The sequence below is a fragment of the Conger conger genome, chromosome 7, assembly GCF_963514075.1.
Source record: "Conger conger chromosome 7, fConCon1.1, whole genome shotgun sequence".
Classification (NCBI taxonomy): Eukaryota; Metazoa; Chordata; class Actinopteri; order Anguilliformes; family Congridae; genus Conger; species Conger conger.
The window spans coordinates 23667022-23687284 of record NC_083766.1 but is presented as its reverse complement, the minus strand read 5'-3'; the positions used below and the strand labels follow the sequence as shown (position 1 = coordinate 23687284).

Genomic DNA, 20263 nt, shown 5'->3' with positions numbered 1-20263 from the left:
ACACACACACACACACACACACACACACACACACACAAAGACACATACATACATACATACATACACACACAAAGACACATACGCATCTGTATGCTGATGCTCAGGCCTGTGCACTGGACAGCTCTCTCAGTAGGATTCCCACACACCTCTCCCTGCACACTAACCCCCCCAGGTGAGCTTCCTGTCCTACCAGTCCTACCCAGAGAAAGAGACAGACAGGGGAGAGAGAGGGACAGACAGGCGGAGCGAGAGAGACAAACAGACAGGGGGAGAGAGAGGGAGAGACAGACAGGGCGAGCAAGAGAGACAAACAGACGGGGGGGGGGGGAGACAGACAGGGGGAGAAGAGAGAGAGATGGAGCGAAACAGGGGGAGAGAGACGAGAGGAGGACATTCTCAGAGACACTGAGCTTGTTAATAATGGCCGCCGTGCTTGCTGAAGGTGTGAAGGAATGACGTCTCCGCACGCCACATTCCGACGGAGACAGAAACACCTTCCCCTCAAATGTCAGCGTGCCTCGACACAGGGGTGTGGGTGAGATCGGTGAGGGAGATTTACACCCCCCAGAGGGTGGGTGATGAAGGGGGGGCAGTGGGAGGGGAGGGGAACGGCCCTCCCTCCCTCTCTCTCTCCCTCCCCTCCTCTCCTCTCCTCTCTTCCACAGCACCTGGCTGACACTCATCCTAACCCCCCCCCCATCTGAAACCCCTCCAGGACTTCCTCTCCGGTCATTCCTCCAAGCTTCCCGCATTCAGCAACACCTGTGGAATGGGAGGGAGGGAGGAAAGGCTGTCCAAATAAATGAGAGGAACCCAACCCAATTACCCCAAAGAGAGGTGTGTGTCACTGTTTCTTTATTTTTTACATTTATTTTGGCCCTCCGTCCCCTGCTCCCTCTCTGCTGCAGGTCAGACAGTCAGACAGGCCCAAATAGCGCAGGATGAGCAGTGAATAGCACCCCCCGGGTACATAACAAGTGTGCGTCCCAGAGCATGAGGTCACCGAGGGGGAATCTGCCAGCAGCCATCCGCAGAGCGGCGTGTGGGGTGGGAGGGGTGGGGGTGGCGATCGGGGTGTGCTCCTGCTATTTATTCCAAGAGATCAAAACTAAAAAGCACAGACAGACAGACAGACAGACAGACAGACAGACAGACAGGCAGCTGGCTTGGGCTTGCATTCCGTACCTGCGTTTGCCAAGGGATTGCTCTCACACACACAGTCATGTTGCAAAACGGACACACGCACTCGTCTGCAAGAAGCTAAGAAGCCATTTTCCGGCTTCTGGTCATTTTCCCGCTCCTGTTGTACCTGATGAGATTCCCAGCTGCAGGAAAACACACTTCCACATCGCCAGGGAAACGGCCCATTGTTGGACCGATGACACAGAGGGTGAGCAGTTTGTCAGGAAGCACCAGACACGGCCATGCACACACACAAACACACACACACACACACACACACACACACATAAACACACAAACGTTCCAGGAAGCAAGCTGCAAAGTTCAGCTGATCCACTGATAAAGACTCCAGCTTAATTTTTTTGACACTACACACAATAAACTACAGTCAGGAAACACAAGAAACGGTTCTTACAGACAAACAGTATAGCGGTTGCATCGGTACACTAAGGACCTTAACCTCTTTGAACACAATGCAATGGACAGAGGGGTGGGAAACATGACTCCCAAAACCTAGTGGTCAAGAGTCGTGTCTGAGTCACTTCCACTTGAAACATGCTCATGCACCAACTAGAATCCCATAACAAAATGGCTGAAAAAAGCATTTGAGAGAAGCATTTCTAAATGTTGTGTACAAGAGACGAGAGACGCCACTAAGGTTTTTCGGGGTCCCCAGCTGAGGCCTATCCATAGGGGATCCCCCCCCCCCCCCTACGATGCAGCCCATCAACCGGCCTCTTGGCGTACCCCAACCCCGAACCCTGGCACCCTTCCCCACCCGCCACGGTAGCGAGGAATCTCCCACCCCGCGGGCCAGCAGCCCAAACGGGTAGCTCCCGGAATAGCCGCGGCGTGACGATGACAGCACGCTGCTATTTCTGCGGCGGGCTGGCAGCGAGGACACACTGAGCGCGCTCACTCAGGCTGCTGTTTGCTGACATCATCACAGGCGCTCTCAAGCAGCCAGACGGGTCAGCTCGCGAGCGCGTGCCTTCCACGCCGTCTACCGTATTACTCCTGGACAGGGGTGTTGGCAGACGGCAGGCCCCGAGGCCCACTGTGTCTGGCAGACACTTTGTGCCCTGTAGGCTTTCGCTTTAACACCCCTATTCTCGGAGGCTGCGCTGGGGAGCGGTTCCTGCTGCTGCAACGTGACCTACGAACTTTCATTAAACCGCTGAACCGCGGCCACCGTCATTGTCCTCGGTCAAGCGTGTTTCACCTGTGAGAGCATTTGTGAGATCTGTGAGAATATTTGCGAGATCTGGGAGAATATTTGTGAGATCTGTGAAACAATTTGCGAGATCTGAAAGAATATTTGTGAGATCTGGGAGAATATTTAATGAATTCTATGAGAATGTGTAAGATCTGCGAGAATATTTGTCAGATCTGGGAGAATATTTTGTGAGATCTGTAAGAATATTTGTGAGATCTGTAAGAATATTTGTGAGATTCAATAATCTGGAACACTTCTAGTGAGCGGGGGGCAGAAACATTTTTTGCGCGGTGCCGGTTGAACTCACATTCGACCGACGCCCTCGTACATGCGCGTGGTGTTGGGCAGCGTGGTGATCTCTGCGTTGGTCAGGTTGGCGTGCTTCTTCACACGGCTGAGCTGCTCGATCTGCAGATCGGCCAGCTTCACCTTCTGCTGCGTATCGATCATCTTCACCTGCAGCTCGCCGAAGGCCTGTCGAGGGCACCAACAGCACCGTATTTATTATAGTTTATAATATCATTTCTAATTTAGTTGATGCTTTTATCCATAACAACCTACAGTTGATTAGACTAAACAGCGGACAATCCCCACTGGAGCAATGAAGGGTTAATGGCTTTTCATGTCCTGGCTAAAACACCTATTTGACCATCACATTTGGTAGTCAAATTAAACATTGCTGTGCAAGTATTCAAAATAGCACCAGTACCAGATTTTTACTTGAATCATGAAAGTTTGTGTTCCCATAAATATGAAACCCAAAGCTTCTTGGTATTATGCTAGTTTATCTTTCTGGATCAATGTTCTTGCAAATGATAACTAATTGCAAGGTATGGTTGGAGGGGGGAATGGAGATTATGGATAAAATGCATATGGCTCACGAGAGCTCACGAAAACAAATTGTACTGGTATATCAAAAGTTACAATGACATCATGGACTGAGGTTCTCTGAGGAAAGTTAAAAAGGAGGCATATTTTGCAAGGCGTCAGTAATGCGATCAGACAGGCAGCTGGTGGGACGGGGAAATCCAGGCCAACTAAACCCTCGAGTCCCTGGGCGATACTCTGCCCAAATATGCACTGCCAGCGAAAATCTGCGCTGTCATGATCGCTACCGAACAGTTCAGCACATCGATACACAGAGAATGAACACTTAGCTGGATGTAACGCCAGGCCAACCAGTCTTAAGATTTTTTTTAAATAAAGTGCACTACGAGGATTGTTTCTCCATCTGCCTTCATCACCAAGGCTCAGAATTAAGTTACTTCAACGGAACTGTCAAGCACGAAATTCATTAAAAATTAATATAAAACTTCAAATTCCACAACAATTATCATAAAACAAATCAGATGTTAACGCATGACGTGTGGAGCAGTGGGTCATTCTGATCGGTCTAAAAATGATAAGGCACCTGTATGGGAGAGGACCTGTTAGTTATAGCTACATGAGCTAAAATAGCGTTCTCTGAAATATGCAGCTCTCTTTTCTCGCGAATCTTCTGTAATAATTCACTAGAAGTATGTGCTTTCAATGTTTCAAAGGATCAACCCCGTGCTTGGTTGACAACGTGTTGTCACCACCAACTCTCAGGGAAACGGAACAAAGCGAAGTTAGTTATACAGACTCGCTAACGTCCCCTAGCTCTAGCTAGTAAATTTCACTTTATAATTCTACAGCACACCTCACCAGCTACGTATTGATGAAAACGATAATGATAAAATAATTCAAGACAACTGCTCTCGAAAATATGCGAATCAGGAAATTCAGTCTTTAATCTTGATGTTTTAGCACAATGCATACATCTGGCGGATAGGTAATATTGGTTAATTTAGCGAGCCAATATGGTCAGCCACGCACAGACCACGCTTCGTCATAGCTGTACTAGCTAGTTAACGTTAGCTATGCTGTTTATCCCAAAACACTCGCTATACTTCATCATCGTTTGCTAAGCTACTTATGTAGACAGCTTCGGCAGAAATAAGAAAGAAAATGAAAGAGACAGAGATCAATTTACCTTCTTCAATTCTAGATCTATGGGGGCCGCCATCTTAGAAAATGACTGGGTATGAGCATGCGCAGTGGCATGGGCAGATTGGGTGTGTGGTTTGGACGAAGCTCGTATGCTCAGGCAGTCGCGTTTAAAGGCAAGCAAATTATGAGGCTTCAAAAGTATTAAAATGCATTTGAGTGAAAATAGGAAAATATTATTAATAAATAAATACAAACACAACCTTTCTCGTCACAGGGACATATATCTGTACATTTTGCGATACATGTTCTGTGACCCATGCAATGTTGCCTGAAATATGATAAAATGTGATTGTAGCAGGCCTAGGCTATCTCCAGAATTATTAGCACAATTCTCAAGCGTGTGGAAAATATTTTACTTTAATGATGGTCCAATGGATTCAAATAACAGTATCTCCAATTATACGTTTATTTCACAAAACAAGTGTCACAAATATTAACACCCTGTTTTCAGTACTTTGTGCTACTTCAATTTACAAGAATAACACTGCTCAGTTATCTTTGATAGTGATATTAGTGAATATATTGGGGGTTAGAATGGAGATTATCCAGATACTTTGTTCTGTGATTGTGGACTGCCCTGTTCAATTGAAATCACAAATTTTCAAATGGATTGAAGTCTGGTGACTGAAATGACCATTGTAAATGGTCAGCTAATCATTTTTAGCTGATTTTGAGGTTCATATCATATGCCATTTTGCCTCCAGAGGTTTTATATATTTTTGATTATATCATTCTTCAAAGATTACATTTAATCTTATTTTTAGTTTCCCATGCAGTATAACTCAAGATTGCTGCACTCAATGAAAAAAGTACTGGCACAATATACATTTACAATATACATTCATTTACATTTTTGTCATTTGGCAGACGCTTTTAATCCAAAGCGACTTACAAGTGCATAGGTTCTACCATAAGTCAAAGCATCACATCCAGAACGAGCAAAATACACATGAAATGCTGTTCTAAACATAGTCGTCATCATAAGTGCAAAATATTTATTTTTTTATTTTTTTTGGGGGGGGGGGGGGTAAGACAAGGATAGGGATATCAGAAAGGAGGGGCAGGGGAAATCAGGAGGGAGGACTAAGGTAGAGTTTGAAAAGGAGGGTTTTGAGTCTGCATCTGGATTCTGGATTCTTGTTCTGACAGTGGTAGGCAAGTCATTCCAACACTGAGGAACCATAACGGAAAACAGGCGTGAACGTGCAGCTCGACCGCCAGGTGCACGTAGAGAAGGAACCATAAGGCGACCAGAGCTGGCAGACCGGAGTGGTCTAGCTGGGGAGTAGGGAGTGATCAAGGATTGTATGTAAGGTGGGGCAGTCCCCTTAGCAGCCTGAAATGCCAACACTAGGGCCTTGAAACGGATGTGTGCGGCAATAGGAAGCCAGTGGAGGCCAATGAGAAGCGGGGTGACATGAGCCGACCTGGGCTGACTGGTTATCATAAAATTATTTATATTTATAATCACACACATGCTATAAAATGAGCCTGCTCAATATGCTCATTGAGCCCATGGAAACATTACATCACTGAAAACCTGCAGCCAGATTTTCTTGCTTCAGACCACAAATCCCTAAAATAGCTCTATATTAGTCAAGCCAGCTGGTTATCAGAAACTTCTGGAAGTTTCTCCCATTGCACATAATAATTGTGCCTGTCAAAAACATACACTAAAATTGAATGGTATTTTATACTATGGTAGTGAAGTATCCTACTAAACTACTCATTATTGATTAAATTGACAGGAGTTATTTATGAAACCATGTCCTGACTTGTGAAAGTCAGCAACAGCCCTTTGTCTTGTTTCTTCAGAGTTCTAAGACATTTTTTTTATTGCAAGAACTCAATGTACAATGTGAAAGGGGAACATTATATTGCACTCAGAGTGATAGAAACACACACACACACATACACACACACACACACACACACACAGAAACTACTACAGGAACAACAAAACATAGCTACATCCGGGTACAGGGAAATTGCAACACCATACACAATTACACAATGCAAACTTGGTCAAACTAAATCATTAATACTGAGACATTGATTTAAGATTTGTTTGGTAGTTCTATCTTTACATTGTGTTTTTTTGAGGGATAAGTAATAATATTTTATTTTATTAATTAAAAAAGAAAGGTATGGCTTAATACCTTTCCACTTACAAACAGTTCTTCAGCAATTAATGGATAGATGCAAACGATATTACATCATTTTTATGCCCCAGTGAAACAGGGTGTGGTGATAGACCGCAATGCAGTTCCCAAAAACTGAAATAAAGTTTTAACTTTTTTTCCAGGCTTTTCTCTTTCTTGCAATTACCTTTGCCATGAAAAACATAGGTTGACTTCGCGTTTGACTTCCCTGTTGAAAAAAAAAAAAAAAACAGCTCAAAATTCAGTCAAGGATTTGAAACAGCTGGTAGCTGGTTGACCTGTTAGGCCAGCTCTACAATCGACATGGTTTGACCAGCTCAAGCTATGTTTTGAAACAGCTGGTAGGTAGTATTTCAAGCTGGTCATAGCTGGATTTTACACCAGGGTTAGGTCTTAGCCCTTGCTTATCACCTGTTTACCAGTAACTGCCTCTATTCTTACCTGCTATAACCTCATATGACATATTTCAGAAATGCTACTCAGCTTGTGTGCAGTACTTGTTTAGCAATAATCCTCATGTTTACAACAGATAAGAGTTTTGGGTCAGAGCTGTTGTGGCTCATTTTCCTGTTATGTCTGCCTTTCGGATATCTGAGCATCGTGTGACTGTATCTTCCCGCTACTGCCATTCTCCTGATACCCCAAGGACCCGACCATAATAAGCAAGGCCTGGGTGACAGCTTATTTGTGTATCTTCTAGCTGCTTCAGGAAATTATGTCATCCAATTAACAGTAACAATGTTCTCTCAGCTTCCTCTTTTAGATTTGAAAACAGTGGCATAGTGGGTTGAAGTGTCTTATGATGTTGAAATTAAACAGGACTCACAGTGAATATCTCCTGGGTATGCTAACACCACAAGCATTTCTAGAGTACAGTTAAAGGATGGAGTATGGAGGAGAACGATGATGATGAAGAAGATGGTTGTGATGATGATTATTATTATTATGATTATGATCATGATTATGGTCATGATTATCATCATGCGGTTAGCACTTGAAATTGTATTTCCCTCTAGGGTCTTTCAGTGCACTTCTCCCTGGTTGACCTACGTGTGGATGTCAGAACGGCAGAGTCTCTGACCTCTTTCAAACGCAGACTGAAGACTCATCTCTTCAGGCTGCACCTTTCCCTCCCTACCACGCCACCATGATTAGCCTTGTATATGCCATAGACTATAATGGCACTTATATAATTATATATAGATATTATTGTGTTTTGTATTAGCTATTGTATTGCTGTATTCGGGGTATTCTAGCTGCCAACCGTGGTATGCTAGTTTGTAAGTTGATGTATTCTTCAAGGGTTCCAATTGTATCTGTATCGTCACGCTAGGACTCGGAACCATACTGTCCTCTCGGGTCCTCTTCACACTTGTTCCTGTGTTTGATCTGCACTTCATTGTACGTCGCTCTGGATAAGAGCGTCTGCTAAATGCCTTGTAATGTAATGTAATGTTATGGGTATGCACTTTGCACTTTGTTGTACGTCGCTCTGGATAAGAGTATCTGCCAAATGCCATTAATGTAATGTAATGTAATGGTTGATCCATAATGATGCCATTTCCTGTCATAGATGGGTTGCACTCACACTCTGAAGACAGGGTGACATCAGTTATTACTTACTGGTGGTGTGTGATCATCTAATGTAATGTAATCTTCACTCCAAGATACAGCATTTCTTTCCAGCAGAGAGAGGTGATGTTCGAGATGACAATGTCCTCATCACTCAAGCATGAGTAGTCATCCAGTGATTTGATGAGCATGACACAGACGTAGTCCATGTGACGGTCCACTCAGTCACCAGATCTGAACCCAATCAAGCATTCATGGGATATTCTGCAATGTAATGTGAGGCCGTTTCACTTCAAGTTGGGTTCATTGGCTTGTTTGTGGGTCCCTGCTTCTATTGCAGAATTCCAGACACACACACAGATAATATTCATGAAAGCGGTTTGGGTTAAGCACACGGGTACAACGGCAGCAGCTCACCTGAGATTTCAACCTGAGCTGAAAATCCAGTCCCTGAATATTACACCCAACTGAGTTGTAGCTGAGCACCCATCTCTAAATTCACTGGGTGGTTTTGTCTGGTGTGTGTGTGTGTGTGCGCATGTATGCGCATGTGTGTGTGTTTTGTGCATGTGTGCATGTATGTGCATGTGTGTGTGTTTGTGCATGTGTGCATGTATGTGCGTGTGTGTGTACACACATTATTATAATGTGTGTACGTGTGTGTGTGTGTGTATGAGAGAGAGAGAGAGAGAGAGAGAGAGAGAGAGAAAGAGAGAGAGAGAGAGAAAGAGAGAGGGCTGTTTTTGGGACCCGATTATACATCCATATATGCGTGTCCAATTGCTTGTTTTGGAACTTGTGTATGTCTGTGTCTGGTCAGTTGTTTTTGGACCTGGGGGTGCGTGTGTGAGGCAGGTTGTTTTGGGATCGGTGTCCGCGGTATTCGCACACAGTAACTTCCCACACGTGTTTCCTGAAACAACAGCACTTTTTTTAAAACATACTTATTAAGGGTATGAACAGCTGTCTCAGACAATCCTGCACTCTGTAATATCAGCCAAAGTGTAGAGCTAGACACACAAGGACCGTGGGTTCTGAGGTCTGAGTCTCTCAGATTGAAGCGACACACTTTCAATTCCTGTTTGTAGAGATTGAAAATTTCAGCTGTTTGCTGAAGGTGTTTAAAAGTCTGATTGTGGTTTTTACTTTATTCATACAGGGGGGGGAAATGGAGACGGTTACAGATGCAGGAGGGACCACAGCAGAGAAACTGCCATGGCAGGGGATAAAAACCCAAAATGGGCGAGGGGTGACTTGTAAATGGCCCAAAGGTCTTTGTTATTGGAATATGCCAATAGGTTTCAACCTGTTCTGTTGGCTCAGTTGTTTTCTCTTCAGTTGTGACTTCTCCTCTGAATTGCATACTCTACATCTGTCCATGTGGGCTTTCTGGTTTACTTGCTAGTTTAATACCTCAACTGTTACCATCTTAACCAATAGGCCAGCAGAGGATGCACATCCCCCCATAGCCGGGTTCCTCCCAAGTTTCTTCCCATCTGGGAGGTTTTTTTTCACTGTTTGACTAGGGAGTTGTTCACCTCATATGCTATATGGGGGCTCAGGGCTGGTATTTCCCTTTTTCTATTCCCTTGTTTGTAGGGGCCCTCAGGACTTCTGTGAAAAGTGCTATACAAATAAAATGTAATTGAATTGTTTAGTCAATCTGAGGTAGTTATGTTTCCAGTTAAAAACGTCCAGTTTTGGCGTGTGCCCGTGTCCATCTTGGATTATTATCTTGTTTACTCCTTCCAAGACTCCCAGCTGCAGCCGCAGGCGGGAGGAAGTGCTTCCTGATAAGACTTCCTGTCGGACATGGCGATTGTGGTCTCTCAGCATTGCCCTCTCCTGACAACACAAACTGTTCTAGCAGTAACCCGCGGTAACAGGACTAGAGTGGCTGCATCAGCTCTTTCGGAATTTCTCACCTAAAACAGACTTAGTAAAGACGACCAAAAATGGTTTGAGGTTTGTCTGTCAGCGCATGTGTTACTGCCATGGTAAATTATGTGTTGGTTGTGGTCATTGAGACATCATTTCCTGCCTCAGTTCACCCTGACGCATGATGCAATATCACCAAACTGCAGGTCTTGGTGAAATAGTGACACAAAGGCTGTTACATTTTCAGTTAAAAAAAAGTTTTATTTTCCATTCATATCAGGCATAATTTCACAAAACTTCAGTTCATTCAAAAGATTAGTTTTGAGAAGCCAGACTGTTTTTAAATTCACATTTTATAAGCTGAATTGGTCACACTTTACAATAAGGTTCATGAATTGGTATTAAATAATGTAGTTGTTAATGATTATGCATGAAATGTGTTAACTTCTAACTAATGTATTAATTACATGAATATTGATATATTAGCAAACCAGAGGATCAATTTATAAATAGTTAACCATTAACAAATATATGAACAGTTTTTTTATTCCAATATGAATTGGAAATAACAAATGTTGTTGTTAACATGAATTAATGATATACACATACATTAACAGAGCAGTACAGATGAACTTCTCAGTAGTAACTTAGTTATCAAATACATCAGTTAATGCCCGTTCATGTAACCTAATTGTAAAGTATTACCTCTGAATTAGTTTAGCTTAACCTTTACATCACACAGCCCTTGACCAGTGGGAAGGCAGAGATTGCTTTCAGGCCATTTTTACTGGTAAAGCTACAGTAAGCATGGGTTTGTTTTTATTGTGTATCTCAGCCAGTCTATTTTTTGTTTTACTTTGCCACAGGTAGAAACCACTGAATGGGAATTACTATCAATGCAAATAAAGCTTCTTTACAAAAACCATCTAACCACTGGGTGGCCTTTGCCTTTACCATATTTAATTTGAATAAATATCAACTTGGATTACTTTTCCATATAAAAATAGACAAGGACATGAATGTTATCTCAATGTTGAAGAACTGGCAGTGCATTTCCAAAACAGGCTAAGCCAGTAGAACTCTGAATAAATACGACTATACCAGAACATAAATAAATAAATTAAAATACGGATGGTATAAATACATTTACAAGACAGACAAGAACGAACGTGAGTGGAAAAACAAACAAACAAAATGACAACAACAACAACAAAAATGAATCGTACAACGGTACAACACACCACATAAAGGCCACGTGACTTTCTGCTATAAAAGCACCTTTGAAAGATACCATGTCCCTGTCAAAAACGGGATGAAGAGCAGAGTTTAATTTAACCTCCTTAGTCCTTACGCCACACGCTCGACCCCACACCGCCAGAGAATCATCCTCACATCTTCCGTCAGTCCATCTCGTCGTCCAATCAGATTCCCAGTTTCAGACAAGACGTCTGTCTTAGTCCGCTGGCCAAACTCAGCCCCCCCACCCCCACCCCCTGACATCCCTCACCCGCCTCCAGTGTGTCTGCCCTGTCCGTCAGTCTGTCCGTCGTTTGCGGGGCGACAGTCACATGTGCCAGACACACTTGCTCTCTCCCCTTCTTCCCGAAACGTGTGTTCCTCTTGGCACTTCTCCATTTGTTTTAGCATTTTTGAGGTAGAATTTCCATCTCCTTTGGCTGAAATAGAGAAACAGACAGTGGACAGGCTGTCAATGACCCAGCAGAACACCACCGCAAAACGGTTTTACTGTTTGTGGTAGCACGGTTTCTCAGGGTTAAAGAGCCCCAAGGACAGCGATCATCAACTCCAGCCAAATCCAGGCCTGGTTTTCTTTTCTCCAGGATAATTAAAGCTACTGATTGGCCAGACTGTCTTCACACCTGACTCCCAGGTAAAGGGAGGTCAGAAGACGAGCAGTTCGGCCCATAAGGACCATGAGTTGCTGACCCCTGCCCTAGTGTCATGACCCCAGCCGGTGTGCGGACCTCACCTTTCCTCTCCTGCTCTTCAGTGGTGTGAGGTCATTCCCAATTTGACCTTCTCTTCACTCTCAACGTCATAGTCACCTTGTTTGTGGAACCTGAAACAACAGAGGATTTAGGCCCTCTGTCCTGGAACCTTTCCTACCAAGAAGAAGAGGAGCTTCAAATTTCGTGTTTCAAAAACCATGACAAAATGAAGAAAGAAACTGCTGATGCTGGACCGTTGACATGTAAAACAACACTGGCTGTATTGAAAATGATAGGTACTCTCTCAGGAAAAATTTGAATCACTGGCTTATCTCCATAGAGGAACCCCTTTTTAGTTCCCTCTGTACATGCAGAAAGTGTGAACGCTCATAAATTTAACAATTTTGCCAAAGTAAGAGCCCCAGATCTAGATTGGGCTCCTCTATGGAGATAGAAAGGAACCTTTTTGAACCTTTTCTTCTGAGAGATATACTGTCTGGATTTTTTTTGTAAAAGCATAGAGGAATCATTTTCTCAGAAATAAAGTGACAGTGGAGGTAAATGTTAGTTCTTCAAGGATCAAATTTCTCAAGTGTACCATTGAAAGTACAGTAATGTGCAAATTAATTATATATTGCTGGCATCCGTACCTTTGCCTAAGCACTTATTTGTAGCTTTATTTATTTATCTGCGAGTGTACAGACAGGAAATGTGAGTAGTCTGCGCTTCTTGGTGAGGGACGGGCCGGCTCACCTTAGCGCCAGGAGGATGCCGATGATGGTGAGGCAGATGAGGGACAGGACCACCGCCACCACAGCCAGCGCTGTGGTCCGACTGTAGCTCCCCTCCTCTTTCGACACCGGCAAGCTGAAGAGGTGACAGCGCTCCCCTGAGTACCCCGCTTTACATCTGCGGACGGAGGGAGAGAGAGATGAGTTCTGCACATACAATATAGGCTTACAGGTGAGATGGGACAGGGAGGAAGAGAGAGAGAGAGGGAGAGAGAGAGAAGAGTAAAGTTTAAAAATATGATGTAAAGAAAATGACCACAGAGGTCATTCTGTTTGGTGTAGGAAGAAACTCTTTGTGACTGAGGACCGAAAAGTAGTCACGGAAAAACCCACACTGTAGCCTCATACATTGGCCGATTTGAAACATTTCAACAGATTTGAGTAAGATCAGCTTAACAAGTGGACCAAAGGCATTCCAAAACTCCCACTCTGGACATTAATAGGTTAAGAGAGTGAGTGTGAAAAGGAGGGGGGCTGAGAATGAGAGAGTAATTCAGTTTGGAGCGTGCACATCTAGACTACAGATACTACAAGGAGAAACAGAACACACTGGTTTCATTACCAACAGCACCATTGCTATCACTGTTATTACAGTTCAGCTAGGATTTGACTTATTTTTTTGAATTGCTTTTTCATTCACTATTTTTGGGGGTTTGGTAAAATTCTGCCTGTTATATGTTGCACCTATAAACCAATCAAATGAAAATGAACAGAGAAAATAGTAAATGGGCCTCAGGATCACAAATGCAAATACAAACAGTGATGAGGGGGAAACTCGCCGGCGGATATGGAGTTATTACAAAGGACGACGGAGGAGAGTGCGCTGGATATTTAATCTCTCCACGGAGGGGAGCAGTGGGAGTGACGAATATGAAGTCAGCCACACTTTCAGAGGACAGGCTGGGCCAACACAAGCATCAAAGCTGAGGGGCATAGCGGAGCGGAGCTACCCAGTCCAAGACATGTGTCTCAGCCAGCAAAGGGAAAGGGTTATTTTTATATTACTCCCCCACTGGGGCCTCTGCAGAGTAAACAGCCCAGAGCTGCAGTCTCTGTGAACCTGAACAGGTGCATTCTGGGAAGAATTCATTTCTGCTTAAAGTTGCCTACGCGGCTGTGGTTTTCAGACTACTGTAAGACCCACATGACCCCTTTTAAGAACAAAGTTTTTGGAATTTTGTCAACAAAATTCTAAGTCAGTGTTCTAGAACAAGAATTGCTTTCAATTCCCAGTGTTGATTGTTACATTCAGGTAAGAATATTCTAATCACAGATTTCATATGGTGAATACACTTTCTGCAAAGCACACCTTATTAAAATGTAGCCTACATTTTCTAAAATAAATTTTTTTAAACACACAGATAAATCAACCGCACATACCCTGCGGTGCAGATAACAAGCACAATGTGCAATTCTATGGCCGACTGCCAACGTCAATGGAAAGAGTATTATTTACAGTGTTATTTCTGACAGGTTATTTTGTGACCCGCCCCAACCCCCCTCCCACGACCCACCAGTGGATTTCGACCCAGTTTTTGAAACCACTGCTCTGTGGCACTTGATCACCCTCAGTCACTCACTGTGAATTGTCATAGTGCTGTCCTGCCAAGCCACACAGTGGCTTCCATCAAAACACTCTCCGCTGCCAAACAGCTTAACTGCCAGCACGCACATACACACACATACACACAAGCCCATAACACTACAGATGATAGATGTGTGGGTCATACATTTGGTACAATGCACAGAATCAATGGGGACCTCCAAGAAGATGGAGGAATGTGTGTGTGTGTGTGTGTGTGTGTGTGTGTGTGTGTGTGTGTGGAAAAATCGTCAGAGATTTATGCAACTATATATTTTGTACTGTGATATATTTGCAAGTTGCACTCACTTGTAGTTACATTAGAGGTGAATGTTTGTCTGTTTCGCCCGTTGAGCACCGTTTAACAGCAGAGAGAAGAGGCACTCACATGCAGGCAGGCGCGTGCAGATCCTTCAGGTACTGGCAGTCGCCATGGATGCAGAAATCCTTGTACTTCCTCAGACAGGGGTTCCGCTTCCTGCCTTTGCCCTTCTTCCTGCCCTTTCCTTTTTTCTTCCTCTCGGTGCTCAGAACGACGGACGGGTCCTTCGGTTTGGTGGAAAACGCCACTGAAGCAACGACAAAAAAAGCCCACATCTCAACGTCTTCACAAGCACGCATTGGAGCGCATCAAAACACCAATGATGATGCTGTACGGTTGTAGCTCGGAACAGTAATGTTACGCTGGAAATACACTGTGGTTAATACACTGTGTAATTTAATAATATATGCAATACTTAAATGTCTTTACGCTCGACATTCACCCAAAGGCCTATGATTGACGCTGCTGACTCGCGCACTCTGGCTATAACTGATCATTCTGTTGAAAATAGGTCATTCACTAAAACACTCACTGTTGACTAAATATGTTGCCTCGCTGCTGGATTACCAATGCAACAGCTATATTAATGAGAAAGCTAAACATGATTGCTACTGCCCAAACACTTCATTTTCAACTACTCGGAGGTAAACCACTATCGTTCTGCCATTCACTCATCTTCCTCACACCAAAGGATGATAAAACCCGCCAATCCTCGGTCGCATCACAAGAAGCATGTTTGAAGAAAGCATTCATGCATGTTGTATTTAGCATCATAATAACTCCTCCATAAGTTATTTAGTTAGATATACAAACTTCAAGATGCAGCTAACATATTACGCAGTGCTACTAAATCCAATTATATGCATGTCTCTTCTTAACTACCTCTGGGGAGTTCGAGTCCATAATCCCCTGATAGATAATCCTCTTCTTCATCTTCATCGTAGTAGTATTCATCCTCACTCCCGTATTCCACCTCTGCAGTATCTTCCACGCTATTCATTTCGCTCAGTGCGTGGAGCAGATCTATCACCGAAGTCTGCGCCGGTTTGGCGCTCACATAGCTGTCAACAGAGGCGCTGCCGGCCAATCTGGACACCGCTGGAAAACGAAGACAACATGTTATTTGGTTTGAAAAATGAGACGTCACCTTAGACAAATTTTCAGCCGTCAACACAATCAACAAATCATTAATTGTGCAAACTCTACATATTTCCAGACTGGGCGCTCTTTATACACTTGGCCGATTAATAAGTTGACATTTGAATTTGAATTTTGACATATGCAATTGAAAACAAGTTCTAATTTTAAGTCGAGGCTGCTCGTCTGCACATTTCTGAAAACTACACGTTAATATTGTCGGCTACTCGCTGGTGACATTTCATATATTGCTCTACTCGCATGATATTTATTAAACTTTAGTAGATACCTGACTAGCACTATTTTGACAGAGAAAACGAAATGTTAAGAGTATTAACACTCACAACATAGCCTATACGCAATGGCCATAAAATATGTTATGTTACATAAAGCATGCTTTGGCATAGCCTATTTTTGACCGGGGTCTTATTTTTAAAACCGCCGTTCAAATGCCTGGATGAAGTCATCTTCAGACAAGTCAAGTAGGATAGCCGACATTGTCAGAAGTTCTGAATTTATTGCAATAGCTCGGAATAAAGTTTCCCCTCTAACAAGTGATTCAAACAAAGCGTCTCCCTCGTAGTATCTCCGCTTTTCTTTCTCAACTCCAAGAATGAGACTGAGAACTCAACCGAGGCGACATGTGGCCGGAGTTGAGTTAGCTGGGCTGCTATCGTATGTCTGAGCGCTTACCGAAGCCATGAGCAATCAACAGCGCAATCCGAAGCAACTTCATATTTCCAGATTTCTTTTTTTTTTTTTTGAAGAATATATCACATAAAAGTAAGTTCCAGTTGTATTCCCCGTTGCTAGAAGAAAATGAAGCCTGTGTCCGTCCGTCTGCTGTGTCAATATCCACGTCCTGTCCGCACTGCCGAATCCCCCCTCGCTGGGTGCGTCTGTTTGGTCGCGAGCTTCGCGTAAGACTGCGAATGTCAAACCCAGAATGGCACGGGACGTTGAAAAGAGCACTTCACAGCTCGCGTCGAGCATTTATATATACGCTGTCGGTGAATTATGACCACGCCTCGATGAAATGTTCTGCAACAACAATGTACTCTATTAAAGGTTCTGGAACGGAGATTGTCTACGAATAGGCTGTGCCGCTCTAAAGAAAACAAGCAGTGATTCTTAGCCTACTTTTGCATTTGGTTCTACTTGCAGTCTCCATGTCTGTCACCATACAATCACGTTGCAATCATTTTAGATCACGGGCATCGCCGAGGTTCAGTAAATACAGTTGGAAGCTTGACATTCGAATTATAAGCAAAACACTGTACATGAGAAAAAATGCGTTCAAATGTAATCGGCTAGTATTGCTTCAGGTGTTGAGTTTAGAAGAAAATTAGAAACAAATACACTGCTTTAAAATAATGTAGTACAGTTTATGTTGAAAGTTACACATGAAACATAACAGATCATATACATTTAGGTAGCGTAGATGCTGACCCTTACCTAATGGAAATGTGGTTCTGAAATAGACGGTATAATATAACAGTCTTAATCTAAAACTGTTGTTAAATGTGTGTATATACCCAGTTAAGATTCTGAGAATACCTACCAGAGTTAAGTTTCAGAAATAAAAGTTATTTCTACACTCAAACTAAGAGGGAGAGTGAAATATTTTTCAACGATTTGTTTTTATTAGGGAAGACAAGTTGACATCATCACAGACGTAAGATAGACATACCTGTACGGATACCTGTATGGAATCCTAATATCATTCGTTTCCCTAATGTGAGCCAATTTGGAGTGGGATGCTTTTTGGAACATAGGGCAAATTCGATTCAAATTAATTGTCAGTAATTGTCAAATTAATTGGTATTTGATTATAATAACTTCAAATAGTTGAATGTATTCGATCTCCTTGACAAGTCTGAACATGTCTCAACAAGCTACAGATCAATATTTTGCGGCGTTTCGAGGGCATATCGAGCTATGCGCTCCCTTCACTGCCAAACGGTCGTCTGCCGGCATCTAGTGGAAAGACGAAAGCACACACTTCAAATCGGTTGGAGTGACTTACATTCATAGCATATAGGCCTACGTATTCTGCATATTTATTTTAAAAGGTCATTGGATCAATTAGCCTTCCTTTAAGCCATTTTACATACAAAACACTTTCATTGATCTTAAATTATTTTAATAATAGCACCATAATAACACAATAGACATTATTAATAATAATAGTTGGACAGAATGTACAGATTGAACAGGGGAGAGCAGGGATGGTTGGCACACTTTTTACTCTTTTCTCTGGCATGATGTGTGTTAGAATAACAAGTAGCAAATGAAAGGTTAATGTCTCAGGAAAAGATAAATATACATTAATGTCCACACATTTTACATTACATTACATTACATGGCATTTAACAGACGCTCTTATCCAGAGTGACGTACAACAAAGTGCAAATCAAACACAAGAACAAGTGCAAAGAGGACCTGAGAGGACAGTACAGTTCCGAGTCCTAGTGTAAACATACAGATAATCAGAACCCTTGAAGAGTACAATCAACTTTCAAACTAGCATACCACAGTTGGCAGCTAGAATACAACAATACAACAGCCAATAAATGGTAAATGGCAGGCATTTATATAGCGCCTTTATCCAAAGCGCTGTACAATTGATGCTTCTCCATTCACCCATTCATACACACACTCACACACCGACGGCGATAGGCTGCCATGCAAGGCCCCGACCGGCTCGTCAGGAGCATTTGGGGGTTAGGTGCCTTGCTCAGGGACACTTCGACACAGCCCGGGCTGGGGATTGAACCAGCAACCCTCCGACTGCCAGACGACTGCTCTTACTGCCTGAGCCATGTCGCCCAACAACAATACCTATACAAGTAACAATGTCGATACAATCTATACATAAGTGCCATTACAGTCTAAGGCTAATCATGGTGGTGAGTTGGGGAGGGAAAGGTGTAGCCTGAAGAGATGACTCTGCCGTTCTGACATCCACCGGGAGGTCATTCCACCACCGTGGGACCAGGACAGACAGCAGTCGTGAGCGTGAAGTGCCACGTAAATGCCAGGTAATGTAATGTAATGAAGTGCAGGTGTGGCGAGGGGGAGGCACCAGACGGCATGAAGTGGCAGAACGGAGGGATCTTGTTGGTGTATAGGTCTTGATAAGAGATTGCATATATACAGGGGCTGATCCTTTAACTGCCTGGTATGCGAGCACCAAAGTTTTAAATTTGATGCGAGCCATAACAGGCAGCCAGTGGAGGTTGCTGAGCAGGGGGGTGACATGTGAATGCCTGGGAACATTGAATACCAGATGGGCTGCAGCATTCTGGATCAGTTGTAGGAGCTGAGTGGAGTAGGTGGTGAGAAAGGGTTGGATTCTCCGGATGTTGTACAGGAAGAACCTGCACGCCCGGGTCACCGTAGCGATGTTCTCGGAGAAGGATAGCCTGTTGTCCATCACCACTCCAAGGTTTCTTGCACTAGGGGATGAGGTCACTGTGGTATCCCCTAGTGAGATGGAGAAATCAGAGAAGGGAGAGGTTAAAGCAGGGATGAAGATTACCTCCGTCTTACCTGGGTTGAGCTTTAGATGGTGGTTGCCCATCCAGCTCTGGATGTCTCTCAGGCAGGCGGAGATACGGGTAGAGACCTGTGTGTCTGATGGGGGAAGGAGAGAAAGAGTTGGGTGTCATCGGCATAACAATGATAGGAGATGCCATGAGCAGAGACAACGGGGCCAAGGGATCTCGTGAAGATGGAGACGAGGAGGGGTCCGAGGACTGAGCCCTGGGGGACTCCTGTAACAAGGGGGCGAGGGGTCGACACTCCTCCAGCCCAGGACACCTGGGAGGACCGGCCAGAGAGATAAGATTTGATCCACTCTAAGGCTGTGCCACAGATCCCTGTAAATGCCAGGGAGGCTAAGAGGATGGAGTGGTTGACCTTGTCGAACGCCGCAGAGAGGTCAAGAAGGATCAGGACAGAGGAGAGAGAGGTTGCTCGTGCAGCCTGAAGGGACTCACTGACGGAGAGGAGTGCGGTCTGATGGGGGTCAAGCAGGTTATTCTGTGAGAGGAAGGAAGAGAGTTGGTTGGAGGCGGCTCGTTCAATGGATTTGGATAGAAAAGGAAGGGGAGATACCGGACAGTAGTTTTGAATGCAGGAGGGGTCTAGAGTGGGTTTCTTTAGGAGCGGGGTGATGTAGGCCCTCTTGAATGATGAGGGAAAGCAGCCAGAGGACAGAGAGGAGTTAACGAGGGAGGTGAGAAACGGGAGGATGTCAGGCATGATTGCCTGAAAGAGGTTTGAGGGGATGGGGTCCAGGGCACAAGTAGTAGGGCGGTGGGACAGCAGGAGGTGAGACACATCAGCATCTGTATGGGGACAGAAAGAGGAGAAACAGGGGGCAGACACAGAAAGGGAGGCAGGCATAGAAGTGGTGGTGGTCGCGAAGGTGCTGCGG

General features: G+C 44.0%; 2 protein-coding genes across 3 annotated transcripts in view; both read right to left on the bottom strand.

The window, feature by feature from the left end:
* Positions 1-4530, bottom strand: part of pfdn1 (prefoldin subunit 1) — a 29932-nt gene extending 25402 nt beyond the window's left edge. Inside the window, exons 1-2 of the mRNA XM_061249139.1 lie at positions 4413-4530; positions 2706-2872 (exon numbers count right to left, since the gene is read on the bottom strand). Coding sequence (XP_061105123.1) covers positions 2706-2872; positions 4413-4445 — 200 coding nt within the window. The 5' untranslated portion in view covers positions 4446-4530. The remainder of the gene's footprint in view (positions 1-2705; positions 2873-4412) is intronic.
* Positions 4531-10281: 5751 nt separating this feature from the next.
* On the bottom strand, positions 10282-16796 carry LOC133132964 (proheparin-binding EGF-like growth factor). 2 transcript variants are annotated; one of them, XR_009709184.1, is made up of 6 exons: positions 16516-16796; positions 15568-15783; positions 14752-14932; positions 12744-12899; positions 12032-12164; positions 10282-11717 (listed from the first exon to the last, which is right to left on the bottom strand). XR_009709184.1 is itself a non-coding variant. In XM_061248816.1 (6 exons), exons 1-5 carry the CDS (start codon positions 16556-16558, stop codon positions 12049-12051), a joined length of 669 nt encoding a protein of 222 aa, XP_061104800.1. In that variant the 5' UTR covers positions 16559-16796; the 3' UTR covers positions 10282-11717; positions 12032-12048. The 2 variants fall into 2 exon arrangements, 1 of the variants encoding a protein (XP_061104800.1); XM_061248816.1 differs by having other exon boundaries at positions 12032-12121.
* Between the last annotated feature and the right edge of the window lie 3467 nt (positions 16797-20263).